At 49.4% G+C, this 20,289-nt stretch overlaps 10 protein-coding genes across 10 annotated transcripts; 4 read left to right on the top strand and 6 right to left on the bottom strand.

Annotated features, from left to right (window-relative positions):
• Nucleotides 1-129: 129 nt before the first annotated feature.
• Nucleotides 130-2,295, bottom strand: ASPGLDRAFT_36001 (acyl-CoA synthetase; the record flags this gene model as incomplete). Its single annotated transcript, XM_022544632.1, has 5 exons — nucleotides 130-167; nucleotides 250-473; nucleotides 556-1,523; nucleotides 1,583-1,884; nucleotides 1,959-2,295. 5 exons carry the CDS (start codon nucleotides 2,293-2,295, stop codon nucleotides 130-132), a joined length of 1,869 nt encoding a protein of 622 aa, XP_022400698.1.
• Nucleotides 2,296-2,523: 228 nt separating this feature from the next.
• ASPGLDRAFT_58394 (BolA family protein) lies at nucleotides 2,524-2,956 on the top strand (the record flags this gene model as incomplete). The annotated part of the gene is made up of 3 exons (XM_022548314.1): nucleotides 2,524-2,568; nucleotides 2,636-2,742; nucleotides 2,800-2,956. The coding sequence occupies 3 exons, from the start codon at nucleotides 2,524-2,526 to the stop codon at nucleotides 2,954-2,956; spliced, it is 309 nt and encodes a 102-aa protein (XP_022400697.1).
• Nucleotides 2,957-3,315: 359 nt separating this feature from the next.
• On the bottom strand, nucleotides 3,316-4,616 carry ASPGLDRAFT_371704 (syntaxin). The gene is made up of 4 exons (XM_022544786.1): nucleotides 4,474-4,616; nucleotides 4,308-4,419; nucleotides 3,785-4,251; nucleotides 3,316-3,737 (listed from the first exon to the last, which is right to left on the bottom strand). The coding sequence occupies exons 2-4, from the start codon at nucleotides 4,330-4,332 to the stop codon at nucleotides 3,450-3,452; spliced, it is 780 nt and encodes a 259-aa protein (XP_022400696.1). The 5' UTR covers nucleotides 4,333-4,419; nucleotides 4,474-4,616; the 3' UTR covers nucleotides 3,316-3,449.
• Nucleotides 4,617-6,658: 2,042 nt separating this feature from the next.
• Nucleotides 6,659-7,664, top strand: ASPGLDRAFT_26174 (uncharacterized protein; the record flags this gene model as incomplete). The annotated part of the gene is made up of 4 exons (XM_022543537.1): nucleotides 6,659-6,689; nucleotides 6,765-6,809; nucleotides 7,008-7,292; nucleotides 7,522-7,664. The coding sequence occupies 4 exons, from the start codon at nucleotides 6,659-6,661 to the stop codon at nucleotides 7,662-7,664; spliced, it is 504 nt and encodes a 167-aa protein (XP_022400695.1).
• Nucleotides 7,665-7,806: 142 nt separating this feature from the next.
• On the bottom strand, nucleotides 7,807-10,122 carry ASPGLDRAFT_150538 (peptide MFS transporter). The gene is made up of 4 exons (XM_022542158.1): nucleotides 9,835-10,122; nucleotides 9,430-9,743; nucleotides 9,162-9,379; nucleotides 7,807-9,114 (listed from the first exon to the last, which is right to left on the bottom strand). The coding sequence occupies exons 1-4, from the start codon at nucleotides 9,864-9,866 to the stop codon at nucleotides 7,963-7,965; spliced, it is 1,716 nt and encodes a 571-aa protein (XP_022400694.1). The 5' UTR covers nucleotides 9,867-10,122; the 3' UTR covers nucleotides 7,807-7,962.
• ASPGLDRAFT_371475 (uncharacterized protein) lies at nucleotides 9,934-10,811 on the bottom strand. Its single transcript, XM_022544783.1, has 2 exons — nucleotides 10,708-10,811; nucleotides 9,934-10,635 (listed from the first exon to the last, which is right to left on the bottom strand). Exon 2 carries the CDS (start codon nucleotides 10,473-10,475, stop codon nucleotides 10,026-10,028), a length of 450 nt encoding a protein of 149 aa, XP_022400693.1. The 5' UTR covers nucleotides 10,476-10,635; nucleotides 10,708-10,811; the 3' UTR covers nucleotides 9,934-10,025.
• Nucleotides 10,812-13,220: 2,409 nt separating this feature from the next.
• On the bottom strand, nucleotides 13,221-14,855 carry ASPGLDRAFT_47710 (eukaryotic translation initiation factor 4E). Its single transcript, XM_022546737.1, has 3 exons — nucleotides 14,340-14,855; nucleotides 14,197-14,268; nucleotides 13,221-14,122 (listed from the first exon to the last, which is right to left on the bottom strand). The coding sequence occupies exons 1-3, from the start codon at nucleotides 14,517-14,519 to the stop codon at nucleotides 13,655-13,657; spliced, it is 720 nt and encodes a 239-aa protein (XP_022400692.1). The 5' UTR covers nucleotides 14,520-14,855; the 3' UTR covers nucleotides 13,221-13,654.
• Nucleotides 14,856-15,087: 232 nt separating this feature from the next.
• Nucleotides 15,088-16,092, bottom strand: ASPGLDRAFT_47708 (Mpv17/PMP22 family protein). The gene is made up of 5 exons (XM_022546736.1): nucleotides 15,981-16,092; nucleotides 15,869-15,923; nucleotides 15,711-15,816; nucleotides 15,355-15,660; nucleotides 15,088-15,301 (listed from the first exon to the last, which is right to left on the bottom strand). Exons 1-5 carry the CDS (start codon nucleotides 15,989-15,991, stop codon nucleotides 15,258-15,260), a joined length of 522 nt encoding a protein of 173 aa, XP_022400691.1. The 5' UTR covers nucleotides 15,992-16,092; the 3' UTR covers nucleotides 15,088-15,257.
• A 306-nt stretch (nucleotides 16,093-16,398) lies between these two features.
• ASPGLDRAFT_47704 (40S ribosomal protein uS5) lies at nucleotides 16,399-17,587 on the top strand. The gene is made up of 3 exons (XM_022546735.1): nucleotides 16,399-16,700; nucleotides 16,890-17,147; nucleotides 17,241-17,587. The coding sequence occupies exons 1-3, from the start codon at nucleotides 16,443-16,445 to the stop codon at nucleotides 17,496-17,498; spliced, it is 774 nt and encodes a 257-aa protein (XP_022400690.1). The 5' UTR covers nucleotides 16,399-16,442; the 3' UTR covers nucleotides 17,499-17,587.
• An 860-nt stretch (nucleotides 17,588-18,447) lies between these two features.
• ASPGLDRAFT_126845 (uncharacterized protein) lies at nucleotides 18,448-20,181 on the top strand (the record flags this gene model as incomplete). The annotated part of the gene is made up of 4 exons (XM_022540681.1): nucleotides 18,448-18,550; nucleotides 18,620-18,690; nucleotides 18,787-19,436; nucleotides 19,545-20,181. 4 exons carry the CDS (start codon nucleotides 18,448-18,450, stop codon nucleotides 20,179-20,181), a joined length of 1,461 nt encoding a protein of 486 aa, XP_022400689.1.
• Between the last annotated feature and the right edge of the window lie 108 nt (nucleotides 20,182-20,289).

Raw genomic sequence — 20,289 nt, 5'->3', positions numbered from 1 at the left:
ACTTTGATGTGTATAAAATGTATGATTAACGATAGACTGTATTATAGTACAAATACACTCCTACTATACAATAACGATACATAAAAACATTTTGTTTCCCCTGGTCTTCACTCTCAATCTCAATATCAATCAACCAAAAACCTCCCTGACCAACATCTTCTTATTAACTGCATTCATCATTAGCCCCATAATCTACCCAAACACCAGTAAAACGCATCTCCAAATCAAATCCAGAGTAGAAAAACTTACCCTTCCCCATCGCATTTCTCGGAATCGCATCCACAACCCTCATCTCCACCGGAATCTTATACGCCGCCAACCGATCCTTCAACGCCCGCCTCATATCCATAATCCCCCATTTTCCTTTCTTCCCTGATGTTTCAGCATCAGGATGCAATACCACGACGGCAGCGACTTTCTGGCCCCATTGCTCGCTGGGGAGGGCCAGGACGGCGGTTTCGGTTATCTGGGGGCTGTCATCGTCATATTAGCATACGCATGTTCTTGTCCTTGACATAGTTATATAAGTGAAGGGTGAGTAGGACAGGGACATACAGAGAAAGCAACTCCCTCTCAACCTCCAACGCACTAACTTTCTCACCACCAGTCTTGATAATATCAACACTCCGCCGGCCCAGAATGAAATACATAGGTCCCCTTGCCCACTCCCCACTACCACCTTTTCCAGCGGTACTAATCTCCCGTCTCGCAGCGACATCGCCGGTTTTGAACCACTTCCCCTTTTCCGGACTGTCGTGGTCGGTGACGAAAGCTTCCGTGGTAGCGGGTTCATTGCCCCAGTATTCTTTGAACAGACACGGTCCTCGGAGTTGGATTTCACCTTCCCGTTCGCGTCCGGTGATGGGGTCGATTTCCTCGCCTGGTTTGATTACCTCGTTGGTATCTGTATCGACCAGGCGAGCCTCGACGGAGGGTAACGCCCACCCCACACTCCCATCAACACGATCCGTGAAATCAAGGCCGCAACTAATCGCCATTCCAACCTCCGTCATCCCATACCGCTCCAGCAGTACATTTCCTGCACTAAGATCCTTCCATGCTTGCTTGATAGGTGTCGGGAGGGCCGCGGAGCCGGAGATATTCAGGCGTAGGGTTTCGGGGGAAATAGCTGTGCGGGCCGCGGATTGGGTTTCGCGTGGCAGGGAGGGGAATGTGGAGAGGAGCTTTGTGTAGATTGTGGGGACGGCGGTTAGGAAGGTTATTTTGGCTTTGTTGGCGCTGGTGTTGGCGCTGGTGTTAGCGCTGGTTTCGTTGGTGTTGGTGGTGTTGGTGTCTGGGAGGTATGGGGCGGCCAGGCGGCTCCAGACGGTTGTTGGGTTGAAGGGGTACATGAATTCGATTGAGGAGCCGGATAGTACTGGTGTGACGATTGCGTTGACGGTGCCATGGATGTGGTGCAGGGGGAGTAGATGTAGTAACCTGTCGTTGGGGGTATACTTCCACGCCTGTATCAGGGACTCAGCCTGCGCTGTGAGCGCGGATTGGGGTATCAAGACTCCTTTCTGCTCGAATTAGCCAACATCATCCCCCATTAACTGACAATGGCAGGGGGGAGGCATACCGGCCGATTCGTAGTCCCAGACGTATAAAGCATCATCCCCCCCTTCACGCCCTGCCCAAACTCCTCCAGCGATACCTTCTCCGAAACGCTCCCTCCACGGAGAATCTTCTCCCTGACATCCAGGACAGGTTGCTTATCTAGTCCAGCACCTAGAACTTCGCGCGCTTTATCCGCATACCGCTCTGTAGCGAGAAGGACGCTTGCGCCGGAGTTATCCATGATATACTTTAATTCCCCGACGGGGAACCCAGGTGAGAGGGGGAGGGCGATGGCATCGTGCGCCAGGATCGAGAGGAGCGTTACTATCCCAATATCAACTCAATTATTCCAATATGCACAATCCATATCCATTAACTGGTGGTGTAGGGAGAAATACCTACGTAGTCATAGCTATTCTCCGCCAAAAATGCAACCCTTTCGCCTGCCAACGAGCCACTGCCACTCTTTATCCTTAGTTTCTCCTTCACCGCAAGTACATCCGCGAGTAAATTCCCATATGTAAACGACCGCGACGAAGCACTATGGATCACAGCTTGTGAGGTTGGATCGTGGTTCTGAAGAGCGCGGAAGAGGCGGATGTTCGGGAGGGTCGACAACGTTCGCGTTCGGAGTGTAGGTGTCGCGGTTAGATATGGATATGAATATGAGGCGATGCGATTGGCATTTAGTCGACGAATTCCCCATGAAAGGGAGAGGAGGGTTTGTGAGGGCATGCTTGCTGTTGTTAGTTTTGTAGAGAACATGAATTTATCGATAGTTAGGTGAATGCGGAGTTAATGTCAGCCGGGAGTCCCGCATGGATAATTTCTCCATCTCGCAGGACTAATACAACCACTCACTACATCTCGTTAATAAACATCTCAATGTATCTCCGATCCTCTCTCTCCTCCCTCCGTCGCCCTCTGTTCTCGACAGTATCATCGACAATACCAACCCGAACAATGTCCTCCTCCGCTACCCCCCTCGAGGACATCATTCGCGAAAAGGTCCCCTCCTGCATTCCCCCGCTCATCAACCACTACTATCTACAGATACTAATGCGATGGCAAATAGTTAACGACCTCCCTGACCCCCTCAACTCTCCTCATCCGCAACGACTCGCATCTCCACGCGCACCACGCCGCGATGCAGGGGTCGACGTCTAGAGAGACGCATTTCCAGTTCGTCTACGCTCAACACTTGATTTGAATGAGATTGGAGGTTAATTGCGAAAATAGTGTAACGATTACATCCCCAGCCTTCCAATCGAAGATGCAAGCCGCACGACACCGCATGGTTTACGCTCTACTGAAAGACGAGATGAGCCAGGAAGGCGGGGTTCATGCACTACAGCTCAAGACGAGGACACCGGAGGAAGAGCAGAAGCAGGGATAGATTCACAGATAACAGCATTATTAGATATGTATTAGTATAGCGAGCAAGTCTAATATGTACATGCAGGAGCATCATGCGTGTCCAGCCATGTACGAGAACATCATCGCCATGGCTAACTATACAGCACAACGCAAACAGAACTAGGAGATGCGACAGAGTAGAGTATTTTAAAGCAAAAATCAAACGAGAGAATAGACAGGGAGTTGTACTCGGTAAATTGATCATATAACCCTGCCCGAAACAAGCAAAGATACACAAGAGGGAGTATCAGAATAAAAAGCATACAATAAAAAACAAGCAATCAATGACCAAAAGTCGGGGAATAAAATAGCATGATCCCAATTCTGATCAAAGTCTAAAAACCAGAACAAAGAACGAGAAACGACGCGTCTACTTGCCACTCTGGGTGACACCGACAGCAACACCGACAACAATGGCAATAATGAGAACTGCAGACGTTAGCACCAGACCTCTTTTGACCAGGTAAAGGGCGCTACTTACTGACGATGAGCAGAGCGTACCACTTCCACTTCCGGGCTTTGCGCGCGCTGGAGATGGCCGAGTCGATTTGAGTGTTGGCATTCTGCACATTACCCACGACATCCTCGGCGCCGTGGTGGATCTGCTCCACTTGGGGTTCCTGCATATGCACCAGTTCGGCGATTTCCTGGTACAGACGACCGAGTTCGATCATATCCTGCTCAATCTTGCGAATGGCTGCAGATCGTTCCAACGCGCCGCGACGGGCATCGTTGGCTTGACGGGATCGTGTACCGGCAACCTATAACAATTAGCATCATTGGTTACACGTCTGTGTAGTGTACCCACCTGGAAGCTCTGCTCTTGACCCATTAAAACGTTGTCAACACCCTGGTCAAGCTCCTCCGGAGTGGCCTCGGGGTTGGCAATCTCATAGCGGCGACGAACTTGCTCGCGCAAACGCTTCTGGAAGTCCGACTGAGCGCGCTGGTACTGCTCGATTTCGCGACGCAGGTTGCGACTGGTGACATCGATCTGAGTCTGGACGCGGGCGTCACCGGAACCGGGGGTCTGTTTGATGCGCTTGAGAAGGTCGCGCAGGTAGCGGAAACCGTTGTTGATCTCGTCTTCGATGTAGTCGAGGGTCTGGCGGGCAGTTTGGTCCTCCTTTTCAGTGCTCGAGTCCAACAAGGCGTTCTGGGCGGCAGAGAGTTGACCTTCGCGCTTGGCGCGCAGATCACCGATTCCGTCGTTGATTTCCTTGCACTTGTTCAGGATGCCGGTGGTTCCGCCGCCGGGTTGCACCTGGTTCATTTCTGCTGCTGTTAGACTATCTTCCAGAGTCGCTTGTTGTCTCGAGACATCGACGCACCATAATTTCCGTTGCCCTGCTCCATGGCGTTACCCTGAGCGTAGGGGTTGGGTTGCGCAGCGGCACCGTAGGGGTTGTATTGACCGTAACCACCTTGGCCACCTTCGAGGTTCTGGTACTGCAGAGTGAGCAACGATCAAGTAGAAATGAGCGGAATGACTTACACTCATTATGATTATTAGGTTTGGTCTATAGAATCGCTTTTAAGAGAAATGAAAAGAGAAGAAGAAACGAAGTTCGGTCGTCGCGAGTCCGTTTCTTCCGATGACCGATCGAGGGTAGTCGACCGGACGAGAATAAAATATCCAACTAATTAAATCGCAGGAAGAAATTCAGCGATGAAATCAGGAATAAAAAGGGGAGAGAGAGAGAGAAAAAAAAGAAGTAGAAGTTGGAAGATGAAGGAGAGAAAGAAGAATGAGAGAATGACAGGAGCAACGCGGCTGAGAGAGCACGGAGTGTGGCGGCGGGCGAGAAACAACCACAAACTAAACTCAGCAATGCCACCGATTAAAAAGAGCGTATGTGTTAAATAGAGAGAAAAATAACCAGAGAAGAGAGAAGGAAAAAGAAGGGGAAAAGAGAAAAAGAAAATTATTACTAGAGCTCCCACCGACAGCGCAGACGCTTTCTTTTTTAGGGGGGAATCACAATAATGCACAGACCTGGCGGTGATCGTCGAGTCCCCTTTTTTATTGATGTTTCACGCCAAATTGCAATAGACTGTATATACAGAGAAAAGAGTAAGAATTTGATATTAGAGTAGGGTGGTTGACACAGAGAAAAAGAGAAGAGTCACCATTGAATACACCAGAGTTTATGAATAACCATGACGCAGGCTACCACTTTTCCGTCGTACTCGTGTTAGGGTCGCATCAGCCACAGTTTAGCTATAATTAAACACTGAGACATTCGTATATTAAACCTCCAACGCTTTTTAGCGCCTCACTGCGCTGAACAGCCACTCCCCATTTAGAAATCACGTGTCGTACATGACTCGGCGTACCAAATGCGGCAACTATGAGGCTATTCGACTGCATTCTGCCTGTCACGGACTGAATAAGATGTCGGGTAGTTCTTAGCTCTCTGTAGAATCTTGTCGCTGCACCACAAGCGTTTATGGGGAATCACTTATGCAAGTCATGCAGGTCACGTGGTATATATCGCATTCAACACTGGGCCTCCCCTCTCTGCTTCCCACACAGCAGGTTAAGCTCTGAATCAATAACAACTAGATAGTCTTGCCTCAATGAATCCCTTCCTGTATAGCAGCTACCTGTCACTCCAGTCAGCCGGAAAGGTCTCTCTCTCTCTCTCTCTCTCTCTCTCTCTCTCTCTCTCTCTCAATAGCATAGAGGTCCATATACATTAACTGACTATCCATTCACTTACCATTAAGCTGGCTCAGAAGAGTATGTTGCCCTCGCTGAGGAAAGCCTTCTGTTCTGTTGAATAAACCCCATTTACGATATCTCAATCATTATCCAACCCTGCACCAAACCTTGTCAATGATCTAACAGACTTAATTATCTATCTATGAACGGGAGATAAACATCTCTCATTGAATCACCAAACATAGCAAAATACATTACACGTCAACATACGTGAAAAAAAAAAAAAAAAAAAAAAACTACAGAAGCCACCGAAGCATTATGCTTTGCCGACGATTTCTTTCGAAACCCCTTATGTCCGGGTAAAATGATTATGGGTTCCCAGTTACTGGGCTATATAGCTAAGCACCGCTATGACGACCAAAGCTAGAGCTACTCTCTACTACATACAGTCCTCATGCCTACCATCCAGCGTACGACTTCGAAGACGGATTTGACTACAACTATAAGTGCCCCCGAATCGTTGGGTCCGGTTCGGGGGCACCTAATCTAGGAGATATCAAAGAACATTAAAATCAGAACATGTCATTCCAAGACGAGGGCCTTCATGTGGCTTAGTGACTTGGAGATGCTGCGTGAGCTGGTAGAAGCTAGGATGGCGATCCGCTTTTGAAGAGCTTCCTCTATGGAATTGAGGGCTATGACTTCTACTACCCTCCTCACCACGGCCGCACCCCGTGGGTTAGCGAGTGCTGATGGGAAGTTATGCTTATGCTATAGGCACCGTGAGGAAGTGACATCAAAGGTTGCTCTCACGCTATACATGACTCGTGCACATTCCGTTTCCAAGAAGCTTCCTGCATTTGGTGGTGTTGATGTGGATGTAGATAACATCAGCGAACATGTTGGACTCCCCCTTCATCAGATCCATCGGTACTCGAATTCAGACTGAAAAAAGAGCACTAGGTGGTGCTTAAATGACTAAGATGGGACCAAAGAAAGAAAATCTTGGTGCTCTAAATGGCTAGGAAGTGGAAGCATACTTGTATAAGTGAGTCGATCCCCAAGCAATCCTATTTCTCCCCATGAAAGCAAAGCTGAGAGCTAACCTTATATATTTAAACAGAAACGGAAACCTACAGAATTGGCTCGCAGTACACGTTTCCCTTGGGTACGTCGTGTTCTATCACCCGCATGAAGTAGTATCAAGGTATACGCTAAACAAAATATCGCAACTTTGAACAAGCGCTATTGACTCAGGACTGAAAATATGGATGCCCCATCTTCTCAACAAAGAGAGGAAGAGCGGAAATTCCCAGCGATATGACATAACTGGAAGTATCCCGGCGCAACTGATGCTCGAATTTAGGACAGTCTATTGATAACTGGAATTCTCCAACCCACCTGAGATACCTTCATTCATTTAATGTGCAAAGGGAACACACCGGTGCTTCAAAAGCTAATGGAGACCGTACTGGTATCCGCCATCTGCGCGCCTTCCGCGCTGCGCTCTCCCTCCCAAGCCGAACGAAACACGGCCTAAAACAGATCATACGAAAGAAAGAAAAGCCCTGGATTGAAGCGTCCGTCTGCGCAGATAGTACCCGAAAACAACTGCACCCAGGACTAACCGAGAGACGTCAACCGATGCATGGTATGCGGTTGTGCTTTCCAAAGCTCGACTGCAAGTGCTAGTATCCCCATATACACCTTGAACTGACATGGTATGACTATACATGTCTAACATACAAGTCTATACCAGTGGTAACCCTCGACATTAGGGTGTTAAGGGTCCGGTTATACCCGAGAACCGGCTTTATGTGCATCACGTTTGCAAAAAGCAGAGCAGCGCAACATCTTTATCCCTTCTTATCCATCTATAGGGTATATACACCCTAAAACGTCCGCAATCGGAAAGGAAGACGCGATTCTACAAGATGAGGGACGGAAAAGCGTCACAAGTTCCCCGATTCGCTTGTATCTGCTACGACCAGAATTAAGAGTACAAGCAAGAAACGCCAACTAGCAGCACACGATAGCATTCACTACAGATGATGTTGTGCATTACAAGCATTGGACGCGCCTGCACTTTGACGTCGGTTGCTACATAGTAGCCACCATCTCAACGAAGAACCAGAGGCCGTATTAAAACTGATTACTTGAATGTTCGATAGAAAAGCTTTTATATTCATTAGTTCAATACTGATAATGAACACATCATTCATGATTCGTAACATCCCCGACCCGACCCGCGAGCTACATTATGTACTTTACATTATTAACGAAACGAAAACAGAACCAACTCATAACCCAATAAAACCAAACTACTCCTTCCGTTCCTCCCTAACAACGGTGGCAGGGGTATCCAGATCATCCGCATCCAATGCGTTCATATCCTCCTCCTGAGCGTTCAAGTGATGATACATGAGGAAGAAGATGATACCCGTGCAGAACGATGCACACGCGACACCAGTGAACATCCACATAATAGCAGGGTCGTACGCAGCGGGGGTGAGGGCTTCAGCGATGGCAGCACCAAAGGCGTTGGTGAGAAGGTACATGGATTGCACGAAGGATTTCATGGATGGCGGGGCCTTGGTGTAGGCGTATTCGAGGCCGGAGACGGAGGCGAAGATTTCGGATAGACCGATGAAGACGTAGGCGGGAGTTTGGATGGCGATGTGGATGTGGTTGCCTTGGCTTGTGCCGTCGACGATGGATGCGTCGCAGCCCGGGTGCTCGTAGCAGGGGCCGGCGGAGTAGATGAGGTGTTGGACGATGGCGGCGTACATCATGGCGAGGGAGGCGACGATGAAACCCAGCGAGATACGCGTAATGGGCTTGAAGGGGATGCGCAGGCGGCGCATGAGGGGGTAGATCAGCGTCTCGAGGATGGGGATGAAGACGAGAATGGAGATTGGGTCGAAGTTCTGCATAAGGTCGTTTGGAATGCCATGGCCCTCCATCTGTCCGGCCTGCGTGACAAAGTTACCCGAAAACTGCGTGTACACGACCCAGTAGATGGGGTAGAAGCAGAACACCTTGCACGCGACGAGCGCGCGCTTGAGTTCGTCGATGAAGTGGTCGTCCCAAGGGAGGTTGGTACGGCGGCCTCCATTTTCTGCCTGCCAGGTTGGTTTGGGGGCGTCCATGTTGCGGCTGATGACCATGATCCAGAGGGCCTTGAATGCATCGGTGATAATGGAGCCCTGCGGCGGGCGGACGACGTAGAATTTCCGGCCGAGCAGGACGGTCGTGGTTCCGACTATGAACATGCACAGACAGAGTAGGTAGGCGGACCAGTAACCCACGAGTTTCTCCATGTATGGCGTTGCCAGCAACGACAGCGAGCCGATGTTGATGCAGCCGTAGAAAATCATGTAGATCCGCTGGATCGTCAGGGCGGGGTCAATAATAACTCGTTCGCCTTTTTTGGTGCTAACGGCCATTCTCTTGCGCTTGTATTGGTCCGCAATCTGCGCAGTTAGCGCTTTTTCTTATTAAGATGCTCGGAGTGACTTACCAAAGGAGCAACGTTACTCTTGATACCACCCGTTCCAATACCGATGATCAGAATCGCCGCGATGAAACCACCCAAACCAGCGCCATTCTCCAAAGAGGCAGGAATCGAGGTGCACACCATAATCAGCAAACCGACCATGTAGACGAGCGAAAAGAGCACAATGGCCTTGTATTTGCCCAGGTACTGGTCGGCCACAATGGCACCAAGAATGGGGGTAACTGCGCCATTAGCCTCTATTCACTATTAACACCAGTGCGGGGAAACTCACCATAACACCAAAACTGAAAGAACGTATTCAGACCAGTAGCACCCTGGTGACCCATTCCCAGCGCACCACGACCCTGACTACCGTCGAGAGGCAGATTGATGTAGTTCTGGAAGATACCCGACATGCCGTAGAAAGTGAAACGCTCGCACAGCTCGACAACGGCGACTAGCCATGCCGAGATGGGAAGATTCTCAGCGACATGGCGAAGTTTTTTCTTTTCCTCGTCGTTGGGTTCTTCGCCGTCGGGGGTGTCGCCCAGGGCTTTTTCGGTGGTTTCCGCCGGGTCTTTCACGGTTGTGATGGTATCCTGGTGTCTATTACAGTCAGTATTAACCAGCGCGATAAAAGGGAGCTAAAAGAGAAAAAAAAAAAAAAAAGAAAAGAAAAGAAAAGAAAAAAACGCACTGAGTAGGCTCAACCTCGCGGTCTGCGGCCATGATGAGATTAGGAAACCACGAGGGACTATGTATCTCGTCTTATCTCAGAAGATAAACAGCGACGACACAACACAGAACACAAAAGAATGGAGTGTTAAGAGGGAAAAATTTAAAGAGAAGAAAAGATGGGAGAAAAAAGAAGAACCAACATTTTAAAGACTAAGAAATTGGCACGCGAGTAACCCGGACCCTGGCGACATGCGACACTACAATTTTAGTCTTGTTATCAGTGAATAACACCCACCACCAATCGGCAATGTAACCCCAGAGCCTGCGCGGATTGGTGAATGCCTCTCCTATTGGACCGGCCGCTTTCTCGAACTTCTCTATGGGCGGAGTTTTCAGAGCTGATAACGCCTTTCCCTTTCCATACTGGATCCAAAGCCCGGAATGGCTCCTAGTCCTGCTTTGGCTGTCTCCGGAGCGCGCCACCGGAGTATATCCGCATTGGTAACTCATCTGGGACAGACTGATACTGTGGCAGTCTCGCTTTGTACGAGTTCGCCGGAGTCTCCTCGAGGCTTTTTTTTCTGATCCAATCAGCGTGGCTCCAGCCTGGATCAACGTGCAACGTCGGCTTTCTCCGCGTGAGAGGCATAAGCTCAACATTCTCGGCTAAATAAATCAATGCGGAGAGACTTTTTTTCTGAAAGTCAATCTCTGGAATGCTAGTAGTAGTGTCTGTTTTCCCGAATGAGTCCCGAGGTTCACGCCGCTGTCGACCGGCTCAAGCCGCCAAACAGGGTTCGAACAGACTTCAGACGGGGCCCTGTCTAATTAGCTGCGACTAGCGCTATCTGTGGTACATATCTCCGGCTATTATCATGGCCTGAGCACGCACAGAAACCCTTTGATATGCGAAGCTTGGCTGGAGAAGCTTGTCCGGTTGCTGCCTTGGCCATCAGGCAGTCATATTCGCCTGGGATTGCCGGAAACGATCAACCACGGGATTATCTCCTGTTGTAGGAGTCAGATATAATAAACAAAAAGCAAACAAACCAGATTCCAACACTGACTGGAACAACAGGGGTACAAGGTACAGACAGGTACAGAGTACGTCTGATTGGAACCTCGACTCCATGTCAAGCTTGCCATCCCGTCTCCGCTCTTGTTCATACCCGCTCAATGAGGATCGGGAAAATCGCTGCAACTCTCATCAATCCATTCCAGCGACACAGACGCTTTTATACTGCTCATTGCACCGGGAAGATAACTTGAATCTATCAACTCCTTACTACGCCTCCCGTGGTGTGGTTACAGCATCAGATGCTGTCCAACTGCACCGGGTAACGTCTAGGAGCTGAGACAGCTGAATATTTACTGTTAGTCTATGTGGAGCAAAATGCGAGAGACATGAAACTAGGCCCAATCGTGATCCAAGTACAACATCGCACCATTACTCCATCAAGACAGGCCAGACCAACTGCCATGCGATGATTAGTACTTCGCTCCTTACTCCGTACCACCAACGACCAGATGACGAGAGACTTGCCAAAATCAGATGCGCGATTAGTATCGGTCAATGAGGACTTTCGATTTTAATGAATTCATTGAGAACGGGGAGACTCACCACCCAACCGGGGCCATCGGTCGTTTCACTTTCTGTGTTATGTTAGCACGACAAGAACATTTACAGAGACACCAGAGATGACTAACCTATTTGATCATGGAGTTTTTTTTTTTTTTTTTTTTTTTTTTTTTTTTTTTTTTTTTTTTTTTTTTTGAACCCAAGTCGAGGAGTGAAGAAATGTCGTCGTTGTCCACTGTCCTATGACCCGTCCCTACCACCCAACCAAGGTCGGACGTAAAGTTGCTCGGGTTTGATACGTCGAGTTAGCAAGGCGGAAAGGTGGACTTCATTTATCTGATGCTGTGAGTGGTGCTAGCAGATACACTGACACTCGAATGCAGATACGGATTTGTCGTATCCCAGGCCCGTCCCAACCACCCTACCGTGGCCTGTTTTGTTTTTCTGTTCTTCTGTGCATCATGTCAGTAACATCAGCTCAGTTCGATGCAGGTCAACTTACCTTGTCTTGCCCTAAGGCCAATGTCCCGATGTCAGAACACTTGTACTTTTTGCCCAGGTCCTTCACTACCGCCCAATCAAGACTTGCTGCAGAGACAGCGTCCCTACAAGCCTGGTCAGTCGACGGGCACGCCGCTGGCCCCACTAACAGCACAGAAGGGACTCAAAGCACTTGCACAACCCTCCTGACCCACCACGGCGATATGCCCAAGCAGCAGCGTACCTGCCCCCCTACCAGAGCCCAAGCCCTATCATGCCAAGGCCCGAAAGCATACAAAAAGGGAAGGAAGAATTGTAACTTTATGGAATGAACGAGGCAAGTGAGATGAAAGAAGGAAAGAGAGAAGAGGAGAAGAGGAAGTAAAGGAAAGAGCGAACGAAGGGACAGCACTCAGCCGCAGATGCCTGAGAGCCTGGAGGCAGCAACGACAGAAACAAGGCGACAAGGCACAAAAAGTGATGTCGTCAAAACGAGTCAGAATGGAACGCAGAAACTTGGGGGCCCGGATGCAGCAGCAGCAGCAGCAGCAAGGCCACAAGGCACAGAAAACTATTCTCTCCCAGAATGAGTCAGAGAGAAGCAGCAGGAGCTCGAGACGAAGAAAGGAAATAACGAAGAAAACGAAAAAAACGCAGGAACTGCAAACTAGAGAAGATGAGACTCCTGCTCTCTATAACAAGATATCAAGATGAATGACAAGGTCGATGGAACGAATGAGAATGAAAATGAAGCAGGAGAGAAAGAATGAAGAAGCCGCTCTCGACGAACTACGAGCACGAGAAGGAAGCTGCTAAGCAAAATACAAGTATGAGAAGTATCAGAAGATGCTAAAAATGGAAAGAACGATGAACTCGACTTCAAATCGATGAAAGTCGATGAAAGTCGATGAAAGTCGATGAAAAGAGCGATGAAAGAGGATGAAAAGGATGGAAGCTACTAGAGATGAGAGAGTTGGAAGAAGGAGAGTTAAGGAAGAGAGAGAAGGGGCGACGGCCGGCGCTATAAGGAGGACCTGTAGGCCGAAGCAAGCCTAGGTCTTTGCCCTAAGAACCCCGGCTGCCTAATGAGAGACGGGAAGAGTGAGAGACGTTGCTTAGGGTGTACGTCTCGAATATTGCGCTGAGACGAGGAACTGAGGCTAGAATTGCTCTACGGGTGGATGAATGCTCGTTTAGATGCTCTGTTCGTCTCTTATTTACACTTGTTCAACGCAAATCGCGTCTTTGAGATGGCTGGTCATGACGCCAATATATTGATCAACGCATCTACAATTGCTAAGGAGCTCGACGTAAGGACTCTAGGAAAGTAATCTAGTATAGAGTAAACGTTGATAACTTTTAAGGTATCTTAATTCGTAATCTAAGAACTAAGGAAGAAATGTACAGAGAAAGTCGAAATAACTGCAGCCAAACTTTGAGAACAGAAGAAATGATAAATAAGAAATTCGATAATAACCACATGAAAAACGGAAATTAGAGCATTGACATGTAATGGTATAGGGCTCATAAGATGTGGAGAAGATAATACGATACATGTCGCGGGTGCCCATGATCCAATTCTTCCCTGCGAAGTAGCAGAGAAAACGGAGCTGGGCTTCTTCTGCTTCCTCCTCTTCTTCTTTCTCGCCTCAAATCCAAGTCTCGTTCATAATCGCCTCTTAAGCATGTAGTCAACCTCGTAAGATGCAAAGCCCAGGGAAACGAGTAAATCATAAGACGTTTTTGGAGAAAAAAAAAACAAAGCACACGTAGCCTCATTCTAGACGGTGTACTTGGCCTTGGCCCTGGTGCTACCGCTGTGGGCGCTATCCGTGTGTCCGGAGAATTCCACAACGTCGGCTTCCTTGAGACGGAGGACATCCTTGAACCGATTGCCGATGGACTCCAAGATCTCCTTGCCTTGGGCGGGGTTACGGGTGATCTTGTCTCCCGGAACGCTCTTGCCAACAGTCCTTGTCCACAAACCGACACGGTAGAAGCCCTTACGGACGTTCACAACAACACCCATGACCTCATTGTCATCATCGTTCTCGAGAGTCTCACCAATCGCAGCCAGCTGAGCGTGCAGCCACAAGTCGTCGATAGGGACGGAGCGCTTGTCCTTGAACGAGTACGACCACTTGCCACCGTGCTTGTTCTGAGGGTCTTCCCACTCTGGCCGGATGCCCTTCTTGAAAAGGTGGTAGTCTGCCTTGAGACCCAATTCGGAGGTAGGTGTGATGTTGTTCTAATTAGAGAAACTTGGTCAGCGGTCGTTCAACGGGGAAGCAACAGGACAAATCAACGGCAGGAGGGACATACGTAGATTCCCCAGAACTCCTCGACGGAGTTGAATGTGACCACTTCCTTCAGCAGATCGTTCCAGTTATCGCCCTATCCATCACATGCCAGTCAGCCAACTATCCGGGTTATCAAAACCGTCCGCGGGAACCACCAATCCGTACCTTGCCACTGGGAGGCTTGGTGAACCAGAGAGTCCATTCGTGCATCAAAGGGTGCTTGACGGTGAAGTTCTCGGGGTCATGGAAGACGGTAACATCGCCGTTCGCCTTCTCGTCGGTGGCCACACCGGGGGCGGTGTTCTCGTCGTTGACCGGCGCGGGAGCGTGTTCGACAGCAGCCATTATGATCGGAGGTAAATTTTAGACGGACGCGAAACGAGGAGTAAAAATTAAAGAGTCGTAGTGAGAATGCGCTTAGGGAGAGCGGTAGACGAAAGTTGTCGGAGGGGTGCGGTGGAAGTTAGGCGGCGGAGGGAAATTTTGCGTTGAGGTCGGAAGAGAGAAAGAGCAACTCAGCAAAGAGACACTCAAGGCAAACAAAGCGAGATTTTCACGAAGCAGTCGACACGTAAAAAATTCACGCAGGAAAGTCTGCTCCAGGCAGAATAATAGGTGTAGAATGAGTTAAGTGGTGACTTTCTGCGACACAAGAGAGAGAAAAAAGAGAGAAGTTGGATCTGGAAGGCGGTTTGGACTCGCTCTCGTTGGAGATGCCCGCAAACCTTTGGTCCAGGGCGCCGCTTTACCGTTTTGGGAACTCTCGGGCGTTTCTAGTCCTCTCATAGGCTGTGGCGGATCTGACCATAGCCCTAACCAGGGAGATCTATTCTAATGAATTGAATGCAGTAGATGCGATGTGAAATATGAGAATCTGGTTTTATTGGATAGTCGTTGACATTTTGTAGAAATAGTCGACGCGATCTAGCCGCCAATCTAGCAGATCTATATAACCCGAAAGATGAACCGATCAACATGCCCCTCTATTCTATCACAAAAGGAGTAGCAGATAACTTTTTAGGAAGAAGAGCCGGAATCCAATACAACGCAAAGCTGAAAAGGAGAGAAGAAAGAAAAAGAAAATCATGCGTCACCACTGTTGATCATACTCAACAAACAGTTCCAACCTGGTACACAACTGTCAGTATCCGTAGACCCCGGAGAAACCAGTTTTACTCACCCAAGCTAACCAAGTTGACCGCGAGTACACGGTATTCCAATGGCACGAATGTAAAGTTAACACCCTGCACCAGAGGCCAGATGGTGAGGTTGGCCTTGTAACTGGGGAGGAAGGTGGTGCGTAGTTTCTCAATCGGGTCGCTGCCCTCCATAATGGCCATAGACGACAGAAAACAGGTAAGGTGTATCGGGGTAAAGAGACATTGATCAGCCGCAACCCGAGCGACGATCGTAGCCTTGCTGTTCTTCAGGACGACATGACGTTGAAGGAAACCGAACCATGTCGTGGCGGCCGGACCGAAGATTGCTGTTATCGTGAGCTAGGAAACCATACGAGGGTATCCTCGAGTAACATACCTCCACCATAAAGAGCCATGCGCCCAGTTCTTGCGATGTCATGTTTCTCGAGACCCCTCCGGTCCACCAGTTGCTGAGCGAGGACGTCACCGCTACCGAAGAGTATCTGGATAGTGTCAACCGATGGTCATCGGCAATGGAGGCAGGAATATCCGTACAGCACTGGTGACACTGGCAGTGAGAATAGGTTGCTTGGCCAACTTGGACTGGTACCTGTCGGAATCAATTAGAGCTTAGCTTCATTGAACTCAATTCTCAGCAGAGACTTACCACCGCAACATTTTGCCGTATATGTAGGACAAGGTAGAGAATATTCCCAATTTGACTGAAGACTCGAAAATGATAATGAGTCCAGGGGTAAATTGTGGAATAGAAAGACGTCTGACGGGGCTGAAAAACAAGTCCGGGGGATAAGTGACTTCACCGATAAGCCTGGAGCTTCCTATCCCAATCCAGGAACTGTCCCGCTAACGCTTGGCGGTAAAGTTTCCCAAAAGAGAAGCATATCAGATCAGCTGACCTGGTCCGTGCGGGCCACTCCGATCGGGACACCAATGTAGGGCATAGGGTTGAAGGCGGTAGGGCTCGTGGGCCTCGCTTAGCGCACCCGCCAGCGAAATTTCCCTTGGGTGCCCGCCCCAAACAGTTGTGGATAGCGAGAGAAAAGCAACCTCGACGTCGACAATTAACGACACTCCCTCCCGTCTCTCTCAATCGCCAAGTACATCCAAAATGGCTGACGCCGCTCCCCGTGGACGTGGAGGATTTGGCTCGCGCGGTGGTGACCGTGGTCGTGGCCGTGGCCGTGGTCGTGGCCGTCGCGGCGGTGCTAAGGAGGAGAAGGAATGGCAGCCCGTCACCAAGCTCGGTCGTCTCGTGAAGGCCGGCAAGATCACCAGCATGGAGCAGATCTACCTGCACTCTTTGCCCATCAAGGAGTTCCAGATTGTGGACTTCTTCCTGCCCAAGCTCAAGGATGAGGTTATGAAGGTACGGAACGATTTTTTCACTTGTCGATTTTGGAGGAAAAGGTCTACGATTCGTTACGGGAAGAATTTGCGCATTTTCGACAATTGGAGGAATACAAAATCGATAAAGCGAATTTGGGAGATCGAATTTGGGAATTGAAGTTATGGAACCGGGACGAACAGTTCACTAACGAATCGATTCACAATACAGATCAAGCCCGTCCAGAAGCAGACCCGTGCCGGTCAGCGTACCCGCTTTAAGGCCGTCGTCCTCATCGGTGACTCTGAGGGCCACATCGGTCTCGGTATCAAGACCTCCAAGGAAGTCGCTACCGCCATCCGTGCCGCCATCACCATCGCCAAGCTCGCCGTTCTGCCCGTCCGGAGAGGTTACTGGGGTTCCAACCTTGGTGAGCCTCACTCTCTGCCCGTCAAGCAGAGTGGAAAGTGTGGATCCGTGTCCGTCAGAGTACGTCTTGAAACCCTCGATTTACGATTGCGATTGAACTTGCGAAAGCGATCGTGTTATGGAAAGGAATTCTTTGGGCTAATTGGATCATAGCTTATCCCCGCTCCCCGTGGTACTGGCCTTGTCGCCTCCCCCGCCGTCAAGCGTCTGCTTCAGCTTGCCGGTGTCCACGACGCCTACACCCAGTCTACTGGTTCGACCAAGACCCTCGAGAACACCCTCAAGGCCACCTTCCAGGCCGTCGTCAATGTCTACGGCTTCCTCACCCCCAACTTGTGGTCCGAGACCAAGCTCATCCGGAGCCCTCTGGAGGAGTTTGCTGACGTCCTCCGTCAGCCCAAGAAGTACTAGGTGCTCTGTAGTGATGGGATTAAATTAAATTTGCATGACTTGTTTTGACCAACTACCTCTTTTCTACGGATTCCTTTTTACTTTTTTTTCTGACTGGAGGATCGGTGATGCTTTAATGGGAGTTTTCTCGTTACTCTAAAAATAAAAGTATGACGCTCTGCTACGCCTGAAGATGTATTCATGGGAAGGGACTACAAAAATAGCGTGGAGTCACCATTCGCCAGTCAATTTAATGATTATGATATCTTATTTTCTTCTGACGTAGCCAATTCATGGATCTACATAGTATGGACCGCGACTGCATCGGGGTAGTAGTCCAGCCATAACGAACACAGCCAGTTTATATATAACAAAACCAATCTATGGGTAGCAGAGACAGCATAAATAAAATATCTGCCGTCAAAGATATATATCATCAAGCCCTAACCAAACTAGTTCGAAATATATATATCACCCGTCGAACGTGCCAACAAAACGACTAACTGTATTCTACATACCACGGCCCTACTATGTATTGCGCGCAATTGCCAATGATTCTCATGGAACACCAAGTCTTGAGCGGTGCTGGAATGTCGTTGAGTTTCTCGCAAGAGCGAGCACTTCGTCATTCTAGTCTTATCGAGGTCCTGTGATTTGGCTGTGTTTATGTCTTTGTACGTTCTGTAGGACAAGGAACTGAACATACAGCTTTGTTATTCTATTGTCTGCTCTTTCAGTACTCGTCGCAAAGAGAAGAAAATCAAGAAAATGATTTTTTCGCATGGACCATTTCAGCGACCTGACGGTCAATGACCTTTGTAGTCAAGTATGGTGAATACCTTTACTATGGCGACTCTCAGCCTCTACTTCACTTCTTTCACCTCTCTCCTTCACTAACCAGCACTCATTCCCATGAAAACAACCCCTTTCCAAATTCCATCCAGTGAACGACAACATGACAGAAGTCAAAATGGAAGACCATCCTGACCATTGGAAGTCGACTCTCCTAGGCGAAGACTTTTGGAAAGACGCAGAGGTCTTTAACCAAGTTGTCAATGATGATATCGAAGCTGGTGAGTTTCATCAACACCCTTTTCATTTACACGATCTACTCACTCGAAGACGATACGCGTCAGAACAAGAACAAATCCTCCACAAGTTCCCCTTTAACCTAGGTCCAGAGCAGGGCCCTGCTCCCCGATCTCCCAGCCGCGTGGACGAGACGCCTCCTAAGCAACAACAGCAGCAGCAGCAGCAGCAGCAGCAGGAACAGAAGGAAGACGAGTACGTACAGGAACAACCCCAGCAGCCAGGCCGTCGTCGTCGCCGTTTTAGCATGAACGACGCCTTCAGCTTGAGCTCCCTCAACCTCAGCCCTAGTCGCCTTCTTGGTCGACGTTCTCGTTCCAGCTCTCGCTCGCACTCACCTACGCGTCCTCCAAGCGTCCTATCAGAGACCCGTCGAACAAGTTCACGGCTACGTTTCGCATTCACCATGACAAGCAACAACGGAAAGAAAAGATACGACGACGCCGATACCGACTCCATCTACTCAATCCCACTCCGCGGCCCGAACGACCCAGGTACCCCCGAAAAACCACTGATGTTCTTCCGCGGCGGTGCATCCTGGAACGTCCTCCCCAGAGACATGCAAGCGATAGGCATCGATCTATTCTGGCCCGTCAAGCAGAATCAAGAGGGTGATCGGGAGGTCCTACATATCGAGGAGATGGTCCCGCTGTGCCAGTTCCGCGGACTACGTGTGCTCAAAATCACGGGTATGTTGCAGTCGTACCAGAAGTACATCTGGCAAGCTGCGTGGTTGAACACGGAACTCGAGGAGCTGGAGCTGGGTATGGCGATTGGACCACGCATCCGGCGGAATTTCCCTGGTGACTGGCCTTTTATCAAGGGTGGGTGGGCTTTGAAGCAGGATACCTACGGTGAACCAGTTTACTAGTAAGTAACACCACACATACACCTCATCTCACACCTCTCACCTTACACCACATACCACATAACATATCCCCGTTACCAAGCCTAGTCCTAATCACAACACAATGACAGCGGCCACATGGGCACCGGCAACCTCCACCGCACCATCGGCATCGGCGAATACCTCGACAAAACCAGCATAGAAAAAGCCAAAGTCCGCGCCATGGCTACGGGCCGCACGCTGAACCGTCTCTCCATTAAGACCTTAACGCTGAACGGCTTTGTTGTCGACGCGGATCCGATACTCCTCTGGTTCGACCCGAAGATGCTGCGTTGTATCAATTTTCGAGATAACTGCGTGGACGCGGGGTTTTACCTTTGTCGGCCGATGAGGAAGGTTGAGGTGAAGTTTCCTACTGAGATCGAGGAGAAGGCTGTTACTGTGAGGAAGGTTGATGTGCGAAGGGAGTTGAAGATTGTGGACTTGAGGGGTGGGAAGAAGGTTAGTGAGGCGCCATATCCGGGACGGGAGAGTCATAGTTTGGGCTCTGGAGATGGAGATGATACCCAGAAGACAGAAAGCCGTGAGATTGAGCAAAGAATGGGTGATATGACGCTAGACAGTCCTGAGAAAGAGGGCATTAGAACTACTACGGTTGTCGAGATCGAGAACATCCCCGCATATGATTACAATGGAGACGGTGGTTCGTATGCGTACTACCGCAATGTGTTCGTCAGTATAAGCCCAGAACATTCAGATTATGATTGAGACTGAATGGACGCTGACATTTGCCATAGTAACCCAACGGCACCGTTCGATCGAGATGCTCACCTATTCACGATAGAATGTCAGGTCACTGCATGCCCTAATCCATTT

The sequence above is a fragment of the Aspergillus glaucus genome, assembly GCF_001890805.1.
Source record: "Aspergillus glaucus CBS 516.65 unplaced genomic scaffold ASPGLscaffold_11, whole genome shotgun sequence".
NCBI lineage: Eukaryota > Fungi > Ascomycota > Eurotiomycetes > Eurotiales > Aspergillaceae > Aspergillus > Aspergillus glaucus.
The sequence above is the reverse complement of the archived record's forward strand: the minus strand, read 5'-3'. Positions and strand labels throughout refer to the sequence as shown.